The sequence below is a fragment of the Astyanax mexicanus genome, chromosome 22, assembly GCF_023375975.1.
Source record: "Astyanax mexicanus isolate ESR-SI-001 chromosome 22, AstMex3_surface, whole genome shotgun sequence".
In the NCBI taxonomy this organism is placed as follows: domain Eukaryota; kingdom Metazoa; phylum Chordata; class Actinopteri; order Characiformes; family Acestrorhamphidae; genus Astyanax; species Astyanax mexicanus.
The window spans coordinates 1,376,901-1,394,256 of record NC_064429.1 but is presented as its reverse complement, the minus strand read 5'-3'; the positions used below and the strand labels follow the sequence as shown (position 1 = coordinate 1,394,256).

Sequence of the window (17,356 nt, the reverse complement as noted above, 5' to 3'; positions counted from 1 at the left end):
CATCTGCTCCTGTCTTAGGCGGTACTGCCCCAGCCCAGTGGGAAGATATAACTGGCACCACCAAGCTTATTTATGCCCATGACTGTGCCAACTTCACCACCAATGTTTCTGCACGGTAAGTACATAACAGGGGTTCAAATCTCTCTGCACCAGTAGAGGATGAAATACACAAAGCACATATTTGAGAGATAGTAGAGATAGTGAAGGTGGAAAATTACTGCAGTAAACGTAAAACTCCTCCCTTTAGACCTTCACTTCAGTAAAAAACACAAGTACTGCAAAATACCATTATTAATTTATGTATGGGCCATATTATCATTTTTATGACAAGACTCTTGTTTAACCCTTTGATGCCACTGTTTGAAACCTTCCTGTAATTCCAGTTTAAAGAAAGAATCTGTACATGAGAATCTGTTTTCTGGAGACAGTTTAAAATTTGCATACAGGAAGTGATGTAAGAACTGTAGTTTTTCTGCAAAGCTGGGTTTGCCTGTTTTTTGGTGGAGCTGAACAGACGATGCAGGATGGTTTGTGATTGTAAATAACATGTTATAAATATTAAGCTAGTGTTCACCCTGCTGTTGGTGGGGCATCACTTGTAATAGGGGGAGTCTTAATGAGTAATGAGAGAAAATGGGATAAACATTAGAAATAAATAAACAAATATATTAATTTTAAAATATTAATAAAGCTAAAAAAAATGCATTTGATAACACACCTATAAAAGGGAATTAAAATTGTGGTTGCCTAGAGCATAACATTATGCTAACAATAAAATATTGTATCTGGCCCTGCTAACACTGATAAATCGACCAGCCAAGTGGTTTTCAGATATGATTAGGATGTTTTTGAGCATATAAATCAAAATAAAAAGAGAAATCTCCCAGTTTGCTCCCATTAAAGAAATGAAAGTGTTTTTTTTTAGCGAGGGTTTTCTTATCTAGCGTAAAAACTTATACAGGGCAAGTAAATGATACCAAAAAACTAAAAATTCAGTGAAACAGTCACCGCACAGTGGTTACTCATACCACCTCTTTGACCCTGCCCCTAAAAAATGTAACTATTTTAAAGGAAAATTGTTTGTGTAAAGTAAAATTATACTCAAAATGGAAATACCTCAAAGTAAATATAAAACAATGATACAATACCTACTAAAGTACAGTAACCAATTACATTGATGTCATACTGTCCACTGTTCAGCACATCTCTGGAAAAGTACTGTTAACACTTTTCACAGCTTATTCTCACGTTGCTTGTTGTCTTTCCACAGTTTCTGGCTGGCAGACTGTCCTCGAACCGCTGAAGCAGTTTCATTCGCCAACCTGCTGTATCGTGAGCTGTCAGCAGTGCCATACATGGCCAAATTTGTGGTGTTTGCCAAGATGAATGAGGTGCGGGAAGGCAGATTACGCTGCTACTGTATGACTGACGACAAGATGGACAAGACCCTCGAGCAGCACGAGAACTTCACTGAAGTGGCCCGCAGCCGAGACATCGAGGTCAGAGACTTTAATACAGTGTCTTATTGTTAATCAGATGTCTTAAACTGTGCAGTTTCTCACACACAGTAAATTCACCAGTGTTAAATCAACACTGTTAGTGTAAAATCAACACTCTCAGTGTTGATTTATAACACTAACAGTGTTAATTTAACACTAAAAGTGTTGATTTAACACTGGTGAATTTACTGTGCACGGGGACTTATATTAATAACATAACTACACAGCAATTTGAATGATTTCCATTGAATATATTAGAATATATAATACCTATTTCTGTAAAGCTTTTTTTCTTTTATTTGATTTGATTTGATAGGATTAGGTTTAATCACTGTCAGAGAAACTGACACAGTGTTTACAAATTTAGTACCGACCTGAAATGCATATGTAACTGCATATTTACTGTGTTGTCAGTGTATTAGGTACCCATTAGATAATTGTTTCATCTGCATTATTTATTTTCTAATACATTTTTTCCTTTTGCCTCAACATCAGTGCCAGTCTTTTATTTAAGCATTTAATTATTTACATTACCTTTATTTTTTTCCATGTTAGCTAACTTTTTATGTTTTTTTAAACCAGTAGTTATGTTTTCTCTGTGCTCTATTTTAACATTTTACCTGTAGCTGTATTAAATTCAATCAATCCAAATAACCATCCTGTCTACTGAGCCAGTCCTAGTCTGGGTCTGTATTTGTAAGCACTGGCACAGAACCTCTCAGGTCACTAATGTCGTCCTTTATCAGAGAAGAAGTGACTAATGCCGGGAAGTGCCCCCTTTGCTTTTATAACACTGTGAATTCTCCTGGTCATAATTTCTATAGACTGTATAAGTATTGATAATAAGCAGGAATAATAAAGCATAAGGAAATCGTCACTGGTTTTCTTAAGGCTACATAGCTGATTTTCTCCCATCCCTTGAGTTTCATATTCATACATGTCTATACAATAGCAGTGGCTGAATCAGGTTTTAAAAGTAATGTGATATGTTTTAGACATAAGATCATTGTTTCTTGTTTTCATTTTCATCTCCTCCTATCATTCTTCTGCAGGTTAATATTGCAAAATCTTTGTGCAGCTTACATAACAGTGTTTATTATGTTTATTAAGTTTATTATTCCCTTAAAATAACTCAATAACGGCTGTTAATGTCTTAACACAACAAAAGTGAGTACACCACTAAAAGACTACACCTCTAAATGTGCAAATTGAGCACTGCTTGTCATTTTTCCTCCAAAATATCATGTGATTTGTTAGTGTTACTAGGTCTCAGGTGTGCATAGGGAGCAGGTGTGTTCAGTTTTGTAGTACAGCTCTCACACTGGTCACTGAAAGTTCCAACATGGCACCTCATGGCAAAAAACTCTCTAAAGATCTTAAAAGAGGAATTGCGCTACATTATCCAGATTATCCAGGATTACCCAAGATTATCCAGTGTTCACTCAGAACAAACCTCGCGTTGGTTGTCCAAGAAAGCTGAGTGCATGTGCTCAGCCTCACATCCAAATGCTGTCATTAAAAGATAGGTGCAGGAGTGCTGTCAGCATTGCTGCAGAGATTAAAGAGGTGGGGGGTCAGCCTGTCAGTGCTGAGACCATTGGCCGCACACTACATCAAATCGGTCTGCATGTCTGTCACCCCAGAAGGAGGGCCTCTTCTGTAGTCTGTACATAAGAAAGCCCGCAAACAGTTTGCTGAAGACATTGTATAGTGGCAATCCGATGAGCAGTACAAAGATAAGTGTGTCATGCCTACAGTCAAGCATGGTGATGGTAATGCCATGATCTGGGTCTGCATGAGTGCAGCAGGTGTTGAGGAGTTAAATTTCATTGAGGGAGACATGAACTCCAATATGTACTGTGAAATACTGAAGCAGAGCATGAACCACTCCCTCTGGAAACTGGGTCGCAGGGCAGAGTTCCAGCATGATAATGACCCCAAACACACCTCTAAGACGAGCAATGCTTTATTGAAGAGGCTGAGGGAAAAGGTGATGGACTGGCCAAGCACCTCTCCAGATCTAAACCCAATAAGCACATCTTTGGGGCATCCTCAAGCGGAAGGTGAAGAAGCGCCAAGTTTTGAATATCCGCCAGCTCTGTGATGTCGTCATGGAGGAGTGGAAAAGCATTCCAGTGGAACCTGAGAAGCTCTGGTAAACTCCATGCCCAGGAGAGTTAAGGCAGTGATGGAAAATAATGGTGGCCACACAAAATATTGACACTTCAAGAACTTTCACTAAGGGGTGTACTCACTTTGTTGCAGGTGTTTTAGACATTTTGAGGGAAGTGTAAATGTACACTGTTATATAAGCTTCACACAGACTACTTTTCATTGTTTCAAAGTGTCATTTAGTCAGTGTTTTTCCATGAAAAAATATACTTAAATATCTGCAGAAATTGTGTGATACACTGTACAGGTGACTGACTCATCTCAACATCTATTTTTTATCAGATTTATTTTTACTGTATGATTTGGGTGATTATCTATCTGTGCTGTGAAGCACCATCCCATCAGTTTTGCAGAAATTTAATGGAATTTATGCAGAAAATATAGTTCTATGAGTGATAACTTCCGACATTGTCCAACTTCTATCAGCAGTCATATTTTCAATAGTCTAGTTTGAATTTTTCATTCTTAAGTGTTTCCAGTGGCTTTATATTGGATGAAATCTTTGGTAATTACATTCATTAAGGTGTCCTTGCTAAGACTTTTACAGTGATCATCCCGCCTCATAATAATAAGCTACTGAATGCAATTGCGTATCAGTCGAATGTCTAATCCACATTTGAGCCTTGGAAATGTAAAATGAATGTAATTGTAAAATGATTAAGGCAATTTCAATTATCAGTCACTTCTGTCACATTGCTTCCTTACAAATCTGCTGTGGGCTTATACAGAGGCAAAATGGCAAAAAGGTCACTGTCCTAATACTAATTGATTTAACTGGCAATGCAGTAACATGCTGAGTATTTCTAAAATTGTGTTTACAATACAAAATATGCAAAGAAATAAGATGATGAGCATTTGGAAAAATCTTGAGAATTGTAATAAAGATAAAGATGATTTTGTTAGACTGTATTTAATTTTAATGGCATGATGTCACTTTGCTCTCAGGTGATGGAGGGCATGCCTTTACATCTGGAGTGTTCTGGTAATCTGGTTCCCATGCGGAAGGCCACTCAGCAGCCCCGCTGTTTTAGCTTTCAGGCCTTTAGAGACAACAGACTTCCTGTCTCTGTGAAGGTACATGCAATTCAATACATTAACAGTAACTTTACACAGGTAACTTTTAATTCTGTGAAGGCCCTGACTACAGTTGCTGATATGTTTTGTCTCTTATGCAGGTAAGAGACAGCAGTAAAGACCCATCCGGTTTCTTGTCCTTTTTGCGTAAATCCACCAAGTATGAGGATAGCCAGCAAGTACTCTGCAACCTTAATATCACTATGCCACCGTGCATAAAGGTAATCCAACCGAATCAGCCCATAGTTCTGTACACTTTCATCACCCTATCAGCTATAAGATACAGGACGTGCACTTGCTTGAATACTTGCTATAAACATCGTTCTTCACATCCTATATCAGATCGTAGGGGGTGAAGACAGAAGGAGGACACTGACCCCTTTGGCCCTAAGAGAGAGATACAGTGCTCTCAATGAACCAAGCATGGGTAAGAGCCATCCTACATATACCTCTGATACAAAGCTTACATCTACAGTGTGTCCAATTCAGTTTAAAGAAATATTGCACACTTTCTGTAAATCCTATAAACTTCATTTCATGATTTATGGACTACAACATCATCATAGAAGCTGAACTGTGTAACAGCAAGGTTTAAAGACTGTGACACTGCAGGGTTGCTGTTTAACTTGTTAGCACTAATTAAGTGAGCTAGCGATGTCGGAGTACCTGGTAACTCATTGGTTAAATGCTTTATGTCCATTCCTATATAATATTGCCGTTAATTGATTGAGCTTTAAGAAATGAATTTGAGTTTATCATCGGAAAGTTTGAAAAGACTGAGACAAGGATGGTTTAAATTTCACAGCAACAATGAGCGCCATGGAGCGGACAGAGTTAAAGATGGCTTTAATAGCTGAACAGCTGGGACTGAGCTGGGCAGGTGAGTGAAGAAGTGTGTGTGAGTCTGTTTGCATTAATGTTTATCCAGGTATGTCTTGTTAAGACAAAGAGGTAGATAAAAATCATTTTGACTAAAACATTTCTTTTCATTTTTCGTTTTAGAACATACGTACGCATATATAGAAGAAATGTACCTGTTAATACATATAAATAATTATATGAAGAGGATCATAATATGAGTGTGAAAGTAAAGGTTTCATACAGTGTTGTCTCCAATCCCTACACAGAGCTAGCTCGAGAACTTCAGTTCAGTGTGGATGACATTAACAAGATTCGCGTGGAAAATCCCAATTCACTCCTGGAGCAAAGCTCGGTGCTGCTCAACCTGTGGGCTAGCCGAGAGGGAAAGAGGGCCAAGAGTAAGTTCCCCACCAACTGTAAAAATTACATTAACCCTTTCAAATCCTCACCAACAAAAAGAACAACAGATTTTTTTTTCTTTTTGTATTTGTATTGTTTTTTTGGCCCAATAATAATTCAGGTTTTTGTTAATTAAAAGACCACAGTTATCACATATACATTAATATTAATAAATACCCTGTATCAAAACCTATTAAAACTATCTTATGTTATACCTCTACTGGACTTTTTTAGTTTAAACTCCTCTGCTGATTGGTAGAGATGGTACAATGAGGCTCTGTTAGCACTTTCTTCAATAACATACAGTGACACAAAATGTGTTCTACCAAAAAATTTAAGCAAAACATTAAAGGGTTAAGATGGCATACCACATCCTCTTAACCCCATGCAGTTATCCAGTCTCTCAGACATGTTTAGAGTTCAGGGTTTTGGGCTATTGGGATATGGGGATAATGTAGAATAGATATTGAAAGCTTTTGCTCCAAACGTGTTAATATGAGCTGCTAATAATCTGATCTGAGACTGAAAAACAGCTGAAATGTGTATCAGCGCTTTTGAAGCTACTGCAACTTACTCATTTCTTATATTTGAGATTACAATTTATAGTGTTTTTATACAAGTGTGTGAGTATTCAGGCACAAAGTTATTAGGTGGTATATTGTACTATGATATAACTATAGCTATAGCTATTTTAGCCCCATAATTGCAGTACAACACTAACAGAAAAACAACAGATGCCACAAGTGTCATGGTTTGTAATGGACTAGTTGGCCTAACTGGAAAATAGTGTTTTTAACAGTTTGTTGCTTTGCTAAATAATCATTAGGAGGTTTAAAGAAACGTGTTTGATTTGATGTGGTGTTTTTAAAAAGACACTTGTAAAGACACTTACACTCTAAAAAGTAATTGTGTGTTTTAGTCAGGAGAACTAATATTACCAAGGTGAGTGAACCTACCGGCCAGAACCACTCAATAACATGAGTTCAGAGAACTTCAACCTGAAAACTTAAAGATGTTTGTTGAGCCAATGAAAAAATGTGATTTGAACCAACTCACTACACATGTCAGTGCTCTTTCTACAGTGTTGGTTCATACCGCTTTCCCATAAGGCTCCTGGCACCATTTATTTGCATATTGGGTGTGGCCTCTACCTTACTCACCATCTTTGTCTTGTCTGTTGCCCAAAGCTACCCTATCCTGGGCGTGCATTAAAATAATATACGTGTTGATTGTCAGGCTTCAGTGTTGCAGGCTGTAAGAGCAAGTTACCTTTATTCTGTGTTCCTAGGGCTCACTCTTTGGAGCTACAGAGATCACTCTATACAGAGATTACTTCTTTACTGTCCCTATATTATACTGTCAGTATTGGAAGTTAAATAATAATATACTAAATACCTGTGTGTGTGTGTGTGTGTATATATATATATATATATATATATATATATTAAACACAGAGCAGCTATTAACCACAGAGCATACTATTATATGCTCGGTGGAGCTTAAAATTTGCATAATGAGTGCAGAAACAACAACATAATTATGCATGATAATCTCCAGACATGTACAAATGTCAAAAAACTGTTTTTCTGGTCAACATAAGTGTGATTTTGGTGAGGCAGCTGTTAGAGCAATCTGGTACCTATAATGACTGCTGTAAACAATTCTGATTAATCACTATTTCCACCAAACTTTAATAAAGTTTAATATAGAATCGTTCATTTCCTGTTTTGTTACAGTTGTTTTGATTTTGATTGTTTGTATCTTGTCTGTCCTGCTGTTCTGTCCCTCTGTCTGTGCTCTCTGTGTTTCTGTACTCTCTTTTAACTGCTGCAGTGGAAAGCCTGTACATGGCTTTGAAGAGCATTGATAGGATGGACATTGTGAACATGCTGGAAGGACAGGGGCAGCAGGCAGGTCAGCAAGGAGGCCATGAAACTTCAAGCCGTAGACACAATGAGCGAGACCACCTGTCTCCTGGCATGACAAATGGTGAGAGATTCTTCAGTCCCTTGTCCCTCCATAATGCCCTGTTCCCCTGTCCTCTGTGAGTCCTTTCCCCCAAGTCTAGGCTTCTGTTCTCCTCTAGCTAACAGCTGCTGTGTTCCCTCTGTTGTAACTGCTGATGCCTTATAACCTGGCTGAGTACTTTCACTGTTAATTACATCTACTGTAGCCAGGACTAGGACCAAAGACATCCCTATAGACTGCTCACCAGTTGGATGCTGATCAACTTCCATTGTCAGTATGAGTGTATGACCTTTGTTTACCTTAATGCAGTGTTCCCGATCAGCAGTAGTGTTCCTGAGTGGGGAGGGGACAAAATGTTGTAATTAATTGTGTCAAATTCCTGTCAAGATCATGCGAGCAAAGTCTAATATATTCATTCTAAAAGGTTTGCTGGATCTAACTGATTTCTACATTTCTACAGTATTTTATATACATAAAAAAAGAATAAAACAATATACTAAAAACAGAATTTCACCAGCAGTTTATTTACAATAATATGCATTAAAAGTGCTCTTTCACACGCTCTGTGTATTTACACATTCTCGCCAGAGAGGTGTCTATTCAGCAGAAATAATCTGAAGTTTAATAATAACCCAGTTTTCCCATTAGCAGATTTTAGCAGATGTAGGTCATCAGTGAAGGTGTTGAAATCTAAAGTTGAATAATGTAGTCACTTAATAGAAGCTTATACCCCTCATATCTGCTTACATCATGCTTACTGTTGAAGTATAAGCCTTAATTATATGTTAACTACATTAGACTCGTAGCTCCAGTGCAAAACTGAAGAATCAAACTTCAGATCCTAAATATGTCTGTGATGATTTACATATGTGTATTTGGGAAAATATGGGACCATTTGACATTATTGACAAAAACAGTATTGTCCTTCTCTTTAAAATGCCTCCTGATGCATTTATAAACAGGGGAAGATTTACACAATGCCCAGACAAAGATAAACGTACTTATAACATCTGACAAGTACTTAGTTTTACACTATAAAAGTTTTACTTAATAAAAGTCTGTTATGTTTTATGAGTATCACGTTCCTCTCAGTGTAGAAAGGGCATTCCTAAGAGTGGGTCAGGTTTACTTTAGCACACCCATTACGCATCAGTATGCTGACATGGCCCCACGCTCAACCTGCCGAACTAAACCTAAACCTAAACCTGGAGAGTTAAAGTTTAAGTCGCGAGAGCAGCTGCCTCACGTGCAGTCTTCTCTTCTGCTTTATGGTTAAGTTTAGCAGCTGATTGCTCAACTGCAGTGCTTCATAACAGTGAGTAGAGTAAAAAGCTAAGTTTCTCTCTCTCACGGTGTGTGCACCACCACTGAAACATAAACAAAATGTTCTCAGTCACGCTTTATAATATTAAGACCACACCCAGGCCATTCTCAGAGAGGTCAGATGAGTGCATTTCAAGGAGTGTTTTATCATGTTTCTGCTTTGTAATTTCTAGATAAACTTTGCTGAACGCTTCACATAACAGCCAAGTTTAGAATTATACCAAAAAAATCAATATGTCAATAGTTTACACCTATGAACTGATTGCGTTTACCAGAAATCAACAAAAGATGTTGCTTTAAGAAGACGAACCGTTCCCAATTTAACGACGCACCAATTAAATGTTTACTACCAGTCTAGACGAAGTGCCACCCCTCTTCCCTTTGACCCCTGTCTCTGTGTTCTCTGAACATGTCTTCTACAGCCCAGCCTCTTCCTCCTCCTCCTACTCCTCCTCCTCCACACCTCTCCAACCTTTGACCTCATACAGACATCATGTTGACCTCTGGCCCTCATCTCTTTATCTTTAGACCCTCTTCCTTTCCCCCCCCACAAAAACACGCCACCTTTCTGACTGATCTTTTTTGTGATAAACGATCAATTCCCTCCTCACTAGCTGTGTTTTCAGCACCCCCTGCAGGAGGGAGGTGTTTCTGACTCACCCTGTCACCTTCTGTCTTTGTCTTCTATTCCCCTTCTGTCTCTCTTTTCCCTTTCCTCTTTCCTTCTGTCTTTCTCTTCTGTCTCCTTCCACCTTCACAATCCCCTGATCTCTCCTGTCCTTCTACCCTGATGCCTGTATGCATGCACATGAGGCCTGCTGCTGTTGTGACTTTTCACTTATACTGAATGTGCATGAGGAAGACAGTAGAGCATGAATGATGATCAGTGGTCTTGTTTATCATTTTGCTTGAAGGGTTTTGAACTAATGCCACATTTACAGCATCCAGCATCTCAATAAATGCTTATGTAAAGAATGTATGCAGACATAGTGTGTATATATAAATATATTCTGCTATGAAGGTGCACTAATTGTAGTTTGATTGACTGTAGCCCATCTATCACTGCACAGTTTGTTAGCTACACTCTGCCACATTCTTAAATGAGGGTTCCAAATGAACCCCTAATGGGTTCCATGGGTTCCAAATGAATGTCAGTTGAGGGGCCCCATTAGGGTCAGTGACGGGACCATGAGGAGTTAAACATGGGTCCTATCTTGCTTGGTCCTAACAGACACGTATTGAATAATATAAAAGAACACAGAGGGAGCCCAGTCATATCTAGTTTTATTATATGTCTTTTCCTTTCTTCAGATGGAAAGCTGTTTAAAACAGACCGCAAGTCACAATTATTCACTTCTATTCAAACTGAGCAGATTGTTTGAGATTAAGGTGAGCTGTAATGATAGGGCCAAGTTGGGAAGGCAGTAGGGGTCCCTGTAAACATGCACATAAAACCCCTCAGATCCTATACTTACCTGGAACCCGTCTAGTCCATGTAAGCCCAGCTAAAGCCCACATGAGATAATATAAACATGTTAATAATTGTTGACATCATATAGTTTATGAGGCCCGGCAGCATTGCGTTGTGATTATGAGTATTATTGTATACTCTTAAAAGGTTCATGAACGGTTGGCATATAGCTCTAATAATCATTTACAGCACCTTTATTTTTAAAAGGCACCCTTATAGTGTAGGTGGTAGATGGACTAAGGCCAGGGCCAGACAGAGAATGCAAACAGTTAAATCAGTACAGTAAAGTCCCGTACATAAGCATTTATAACAGTGTTCTATCACAGTCAAGACTTTGTCTTTGTGTCTACTTTGTGTGCGTGCAGGTCACAAAATTCACATGAAAATACCCTTCAAATAATCTGCAATCCTGCACTCTGTATGTCTTGCATGTGAGGCTGAGCTTGCCCAGCATGGTATGAGTAAACACTAAAAGCCTTAGCAGAGCTCCTGTTACTTTGTTCGGGTGAAAAAAGGTGTTGTTCATTTCTTTAAAGCTTTTTGGTCTTTGTATCACCTTAAACTGAATGTTGTTAAAGCTGCTTTCATCATATCTGCCTCTTGTCTATGATTGATGCATTGCTAGTCAGAGTCGTCATGATGTCCATGTGTTTTTCTATTCTTTGAAATAGAACTTTAATAGGTTTATTCACAACTGATTCATTAGCTGATGTGTTTTTGTTTTAGTGTCTGTTCTGTTATTTATGTCAAATCCCTTTTGCCAGTGTGTTGTTCGTTCCTTAATGCTTTTCAGTGCATTTACATATGAATTTTGTTGTTTTTTATGTGTGTGTGTGTGTGTGTGTGTTCCTCTATATATGTATGCATGCATCCCACCAGACAGCATAGCACCTCGGCCCTACATACAGCATTCATCAGAGATGTAACCAAATATATCGAGACTATTGAGAATCAACAGATAATACATTCTAAACATGCAAGAAAAGTGAAATGCTGCATGAATAGAAACCCCAGGCTTAGGCCACACCCATGTACAGAACAAATCTGATACAGGTACAGTATTTTTAGCAATAATCACTTTTTTTGTTACACCCCTTGCATACATGTATACAAACACACAATGTATCCACACAATCACTCAGTGATTTACATGTAGACACCAATACATTTGATTAAGCTATCATAAGTTATATATTCAAGTTTCATCAGTAATTATTTTAATTTGCTATGGGAACTTTTAATGTTATATAAATGCAGAGATTTGACAAAAGGATGACATTCACAGGTGTGCAGACCTGAGCAGGTGAGGTGAACTGTGCATTGGTACAGGAGCCATGCTCACAGGAAGCTGGGATTGAATCGGAAAAATAATCATCAGATTAGTCGACTACCAACATAAGCATTGGTTGCAGCTCTAATCGGATCCAGACTTTCTGTCAGGACTTTTCTGACTGAGGCTCACTGAGCTTAGAGAAAACAACACGAACACTTTGGAACACAGAAAAGCACACTGCACCCTTTGCCCTTTCTTCAGTGCTGGTATCAGTGGTGTCACATCTTTTGAAGCTGAGTTGTGACCAGCTGGTGTCTCTAATATCCCTTGCACACTCAGCGTATTCCAAGCTGGTGACATATTGTGTTACACTCATGATCTGACTGTGGATACACAGCAGCACAAACCAAATCCAAAATAAAATGATTGCACCAAAGAAAACACTTTAGCAGCGACATGTGTGTGTGTGTCTAAGTGATTGGGAAAGCAGAAATGCTCTGGAAAGAATGTGAATGTATTCGTTCTTTTTCTGACCATACATTTACCTTCATTACTATCAATTATCAGTTTTAGCCAAAAATGTATTACAAATTTCTGATAGTAGTTTTGGCTAATTTCTTTGAAATCGTATTAAAGACATGTAACATTTTTATGAATTTAGTAGTAATCTACTATTTAAACATGTTGTGAATTGTAAAATATGTAAAAAAATCTTTTTCATCACTGCCAGATTGTCATAGAATGATTTTGATACAAAGAGTTTTGCAGTGTACACAATACTGTGAAATAACAGCAACAGTGACAAGACATTCAACCATAAAGAAAAGCCTATCCTTCCACTGAACTCACATTCCAGGGCCATGTGGTAAACGAAACCTTCTGGTGTGTAGAGGGAAAAGCCTTATCATCACAGGGCTGTAAAACAGGTCGAGGGATATAGCCGAAAAGGTCCATTGCTTTAATCAGCAGAAGTGTTGTTTCACACAATACACAAAACGCCTCCTCCTGCACTTGTCTGCAGGAGCTGAGGAAAGCTTCAGCGGTCGTTTAGTATTTAATGTGCTTAATAATCAAGAAGTCACTCTTACTTTCATTTGAATCCAGAAATGAGGATTTTGCCATGTCTCGAGGATGCTAACATAGCAGATGCTTATATATATTTTTATTATACACACATTTGTGGTGATGACATGCAATTTTATAATCTTCAAAAAACTTCCATCTGCTTTAGGAGCAATCCCAACATCATACACCATTGTAGAAATGTAAGACTTACTAATACTGACAGTTCAACAATGACACATGAATTACCTGATGCATAAACTTTGATCAGATGTTAAATTATAATCATTTTCTGAAAGTTTTAAATGCTGGGTCAAATTGACCCCAGTGATAAAAATGGTAAAATTGGTTAATTGGATGATAAAAGAAGAGGGTTAAATCTTACAGTTTGTAGAATGATTTCTGTTATTATTTCATCCATTCATTGGTGGAGGTGGGGAGGAGTGAAAATGGACAACACTGAGGATTTTGCCGTTTATTTGCAGTCATTTTTACGGTTGGCAACATTTTTCAAAATTTCCCTGAAAGAAAAATCAGGCAAAAAGAAAAGAATAAAGATGACAGTAATGGTCAACAGGTGTGCTGTATGTGCCCGGTATTAAAGCACTGAGTGGAAAAATGAGGGTCTGAGTGTAAGTATATGATTGCCTGCATGCATGCTCTCCAGCCTGATATTAACAAAAAATGATATGAGTCTGAGAATGGAAGCATGAAAGCATTTGCACAGACGTGTGTGAGTGGGTGGTGAGAGGTGAAAGGTCAGTAGGGATGTCTTTGTTTCCTGGTTGGTAACAGAAGAGCTATATCTCTTTTTTTACACTGGTGGGGCGCTAGTATGTCCTTCTACCTGTAAGGGTCAGCCAGCGGCGCAGTGCCAGTACTCTACAGACCCCCGTGTTGTGTATTCGCCACTGCCCCCGCTGCCTGCACTACCGCTGCGGCTGCTCTGGCTTGCAAGAACCTTTCCTCCCCCCTCCTCCCCTCCCCTCCCTCCCATGACCCCAGGTCGTCCTCACCTCGTCCTACCTTGTGACCCCTTCCCTTTCCCTGTCCAGAGCACATCCCTCCCGGGGCCATAAGGAGGAGATGGAACGGGTGGTGGTGGGGGGTTGGGGTGCGGCGGGGGGGCCTGTGGTGTCAGTGTGCCTCTCTCTGTGTCGCTCCAGGTTATGGGCTGGTGGTGCAGGAGGAGCTGCTCTCGCCGGCCTCCATGCAGTACAGCCTGCCCTCGCCGCTGGGCCACGAGCCCTACTGGCAGGAAGTGTCGAGCATGGAGTGCGCCCCCATCGCCACTACGGAGGAGGACACGCTCATGGAGATGTCCGAGGTGCAGGTGTGGCCCTCGGGCAACAGCCCCTCGCTGGTGGCCGTAGAGGACTCCTCGCTGGAGTGCAGCAACGCGGACGACTCTGAGGGCCTGCTCTACGGAAGCCTGGGGAGGCCGGGGTGCGTGACGCCGGGCGGAGGACGCACACCCAGGGGTTTGGCGGGCACGGGGGGGTTGAGTGGCTCCATTGAGCTCCTGGAGGACCAGTCCATCGGGGCAGACTCAGCAGAGCACAGCACTGCTGCCACCCCCAGTACGAGCGGAGGGGTCAACATCAATGGGCTGGACAGAGGTCAAGGGTTGGAGACGGACGAGAAGGCCGAGAGGCCTGCGGTTGACGCAGGCGGTAGCGGTTCTGGAGGAGCCAATGGTGGGTTGGGAGGAGGAGGAGATGGCACAGGCTTAGAGGAAGGCTTGTCTCTCATTTCAGGGCAGCAGAGGGTTTATGCTCGAATGAGTGAGTCACCTGGGCTTAGCCGAGTGGCTGATCGCAATGGTGACAGGTAAGCTGACAAGGTTATGACTTTTTGAGCCTTTCAATTTCTGTTCATTTTGTGCTATAATATCGTGTAAATGTAGACAGCTGGATTCTGTTGTTTTATATGTTTTATTTTCTCCAGAAAATAGGCTACATCTTAGCTGTAAACTCACAATCCTTCATTGTTTTTAGCACTTTTATGATGCAGTAAGTACATAGTAATAAGTAAATATGTTGCAGTACAATTTAACTACTAACTACTTTTTTACTAACTACCTGTGAAGCTGCTAAAGGATGGTTTATACATCTGCATTGAGTCACACATGCAGACACACATGCACTACACATTGTCTATGGCATAGACTGAGTGAAAGCACCATGCTGTGCAATAGAGTACCCTACTCTACCCTGACCTAAATGTTTCATTACTCAGATCTTTATTTATTTGTTCTGTCAACTTGATAAAAAAAAAGTAAATTAAAGTTTTTATAATTTATAATTATAATTTTTTTTACAATTTTATGTATTTCACTATTTCAATTTGTGGATTTGTAGGAAGACAAAGTGCTAGAGAAAGTATAGTGCTAAACTGCTTTAGTAAACTGCAGGTTCTACTTTATACAGTAGGCTGGTCTAAGGACTATAAAATGTATTATTGTATAAAATTATTATACAGTTATTATACAGTTCATTAATAAGTTCTGGGGACAACTACACGTGTTAGAGCATGGCCAGACATAGTGTGCAACACCTTATATAATGTTGATTTGACAGAAATGACAGAATGTTAAGTGTTGTGTGTGTATTGTACATTAAAATATTATGTCAAACAAAATATTGGGCCTAAGTATTACATACAGTAATTGCCTTCTTAAGTCTAAATAACTGTTGCATTGTAGAGCTGCTGTACATATACTATGTAATTTTTAATTGTTACATTATATTTACCTATTGATAGTTACTTACTGCACCTTAAAATGCTACCAATTATTTATTCAAAGGTTACAAAAATAGAAAAGCTTAAATTATTCATTTAAATTTCAAACATTCACTATTATCTATTTCTTCTATTAATTTCCATTTTTAGGTCAAGTGGAGGATCTTTCCTCTCCTACCTTCAGGATCAGTCTGGTCCAGGATGGCACTCTGTGCAAGATCCCATTCAGAACTGGGTAGGAAGCTCTCAGTCCCCCAGTCCCAGGCAGGCTATGGAGTCCATGATGTCATCAGTGCGGGCAGCAGTGGATGGAGATCCAAGTCAATCCCATTTGTCCCAGGAAGCCTTGCTCCAGCCGGTGCGTGATATGGGGCACTCTGAGATCCTGAGGGGGCACTTTCGAGGAACCCAGCCTTTCGAGAAGGGCTTAGGCTTCCCCCATAGAGTACCTGAACTCCGAGGATGGGAGGAGATGCGTCTTAGAGGACAGGTAAGAACCTGGCATTGATTGAAGAAAGGTTAAACACATTCACTGTGTGAATAATAATGCACCAGTGTAGATGATAAGCTATAATGGTGCAGGCCTTCATTTTTACAAATGCATATTTTGTTGCACACAGCTCTGGAAATAATTAAGAGACCACTTCAGTTTCTGAATCAGTTTCTCTGATTTTGCTATTTATAGGTTTATGTTTGAGTAAAATGAACATTGTTGTTTTATTCTATAAACTACAGACAACATTTCTCCCAAATTCCAAATAAAAATATTCTCATTTAGATCATTTATTTACAGAAAAATTAAAATGTATAAAATAACCAAACATATCTAGGACTTTCAGACCTCAAATAATGCAAAGAAAACAAGTTCATATTCATAAAGTTTTAGGAGTTCAGAAATCAATATTTGGTGGAATAACCTTGGGTTTAAAACACAGTTTTCATGCATCTTGGCATCATGTTCTCCTCCACCAGTCTTACACACTGATTTTGGATAACTTTATGCTGCTTTACTCCTGGTGCACAAAATTCAAGCAGTTCAGTTTGGTTTGATGGTTTGTGATCATCCATCTTCCTCTTGATTATATTCAAAATGTTTTCAATTTGATAAAATCAAAGAAACTCATCAAGGGGTCTCTTTTTCCAAAGCTGTATATTTATATTCTTACTAAAAGAAAACTACAAACCACTCATTAACATTAGGAATTTCCCAAAAGCAAAATTCTTTGCGTTTCCCAAAACCTTTGTAACTAAAGTGCTATTTGAACTCACTCACAAACCCAGCCTAAGTGTTAGTCACTTCTTTAGGTGCTTCTTTAAGTGGGTTTTGCCTGCGATGCAGCACACAAAGACATGAGTGCTACTTCCAGGGGGAAATTAGCAAATACAAATTGTATTATAATATATTTTATGTGTTTGAGTTGATTGATCTTAAGATGAGTTTCAGAGAGCAGTGGGGTTTAGGCGCCTTGCTCAAGGGCACTTCAGACCTGTTGTGTTAGGGGATTAAAGGCA

General features: G+C 39.3%; 1 protein-coding gene across 5 annotated transcripts in view; it reads left to right on the top strand.

Moving 5' to 3' along the window:
• Window positions 1-17,356, top strand: part of ank1a (ankyrin 1, erythrocytic a) — a 145,700-nt gene that overhangs the window by 115,081 nt on the left and 13,263 nt on the right. For 3 of the 5 annotated variants that reach the window (XM_049470732.1, XM_049470734.1, XM_007236176.4), the window contains 10 exons: window positions 19-115; window positions 1,271-1,499; window positions 4,617-4,745; window positions 4,847-4,966; window positions 5,088-5,172; window positions 5,551-5,625; window positions 5,873-6,004; window positions 7,839-7,994; window positions 14,269-14,932; window positions 15,995-16,334. In XM_049470732.1, coding sequence (XP_049326689.1) covers window positions 19-115; window positions 1,271-1,499; window positions 4,617-4,745; window positions 4,847-4,966; window positions 5,088-5,172; window positions 5,551-5,625; window positions 5,873-6,004; window positions 7,839-7,994; window positions 14,269-14,932; window positions 15,995-16,334 — 2,027 coding nt within the window. The remainder of the gene's footprint in view (window positions 1-18; window positions 116-1,270; window positions 1,500-4,616; window positions 4,746-4,846; window positions 4,967-5,087; window positions 5,173-5,550; window positions 5,626-5,872; window positions 6,005-7,838; window positions 7,995-14,268; window positions 14,933-15,994; window positions 16,335-17,356) is intronic. The other 2 variants (XM_049470733.1, XM_049470735.1) reach the window with 1 other exon arrangement.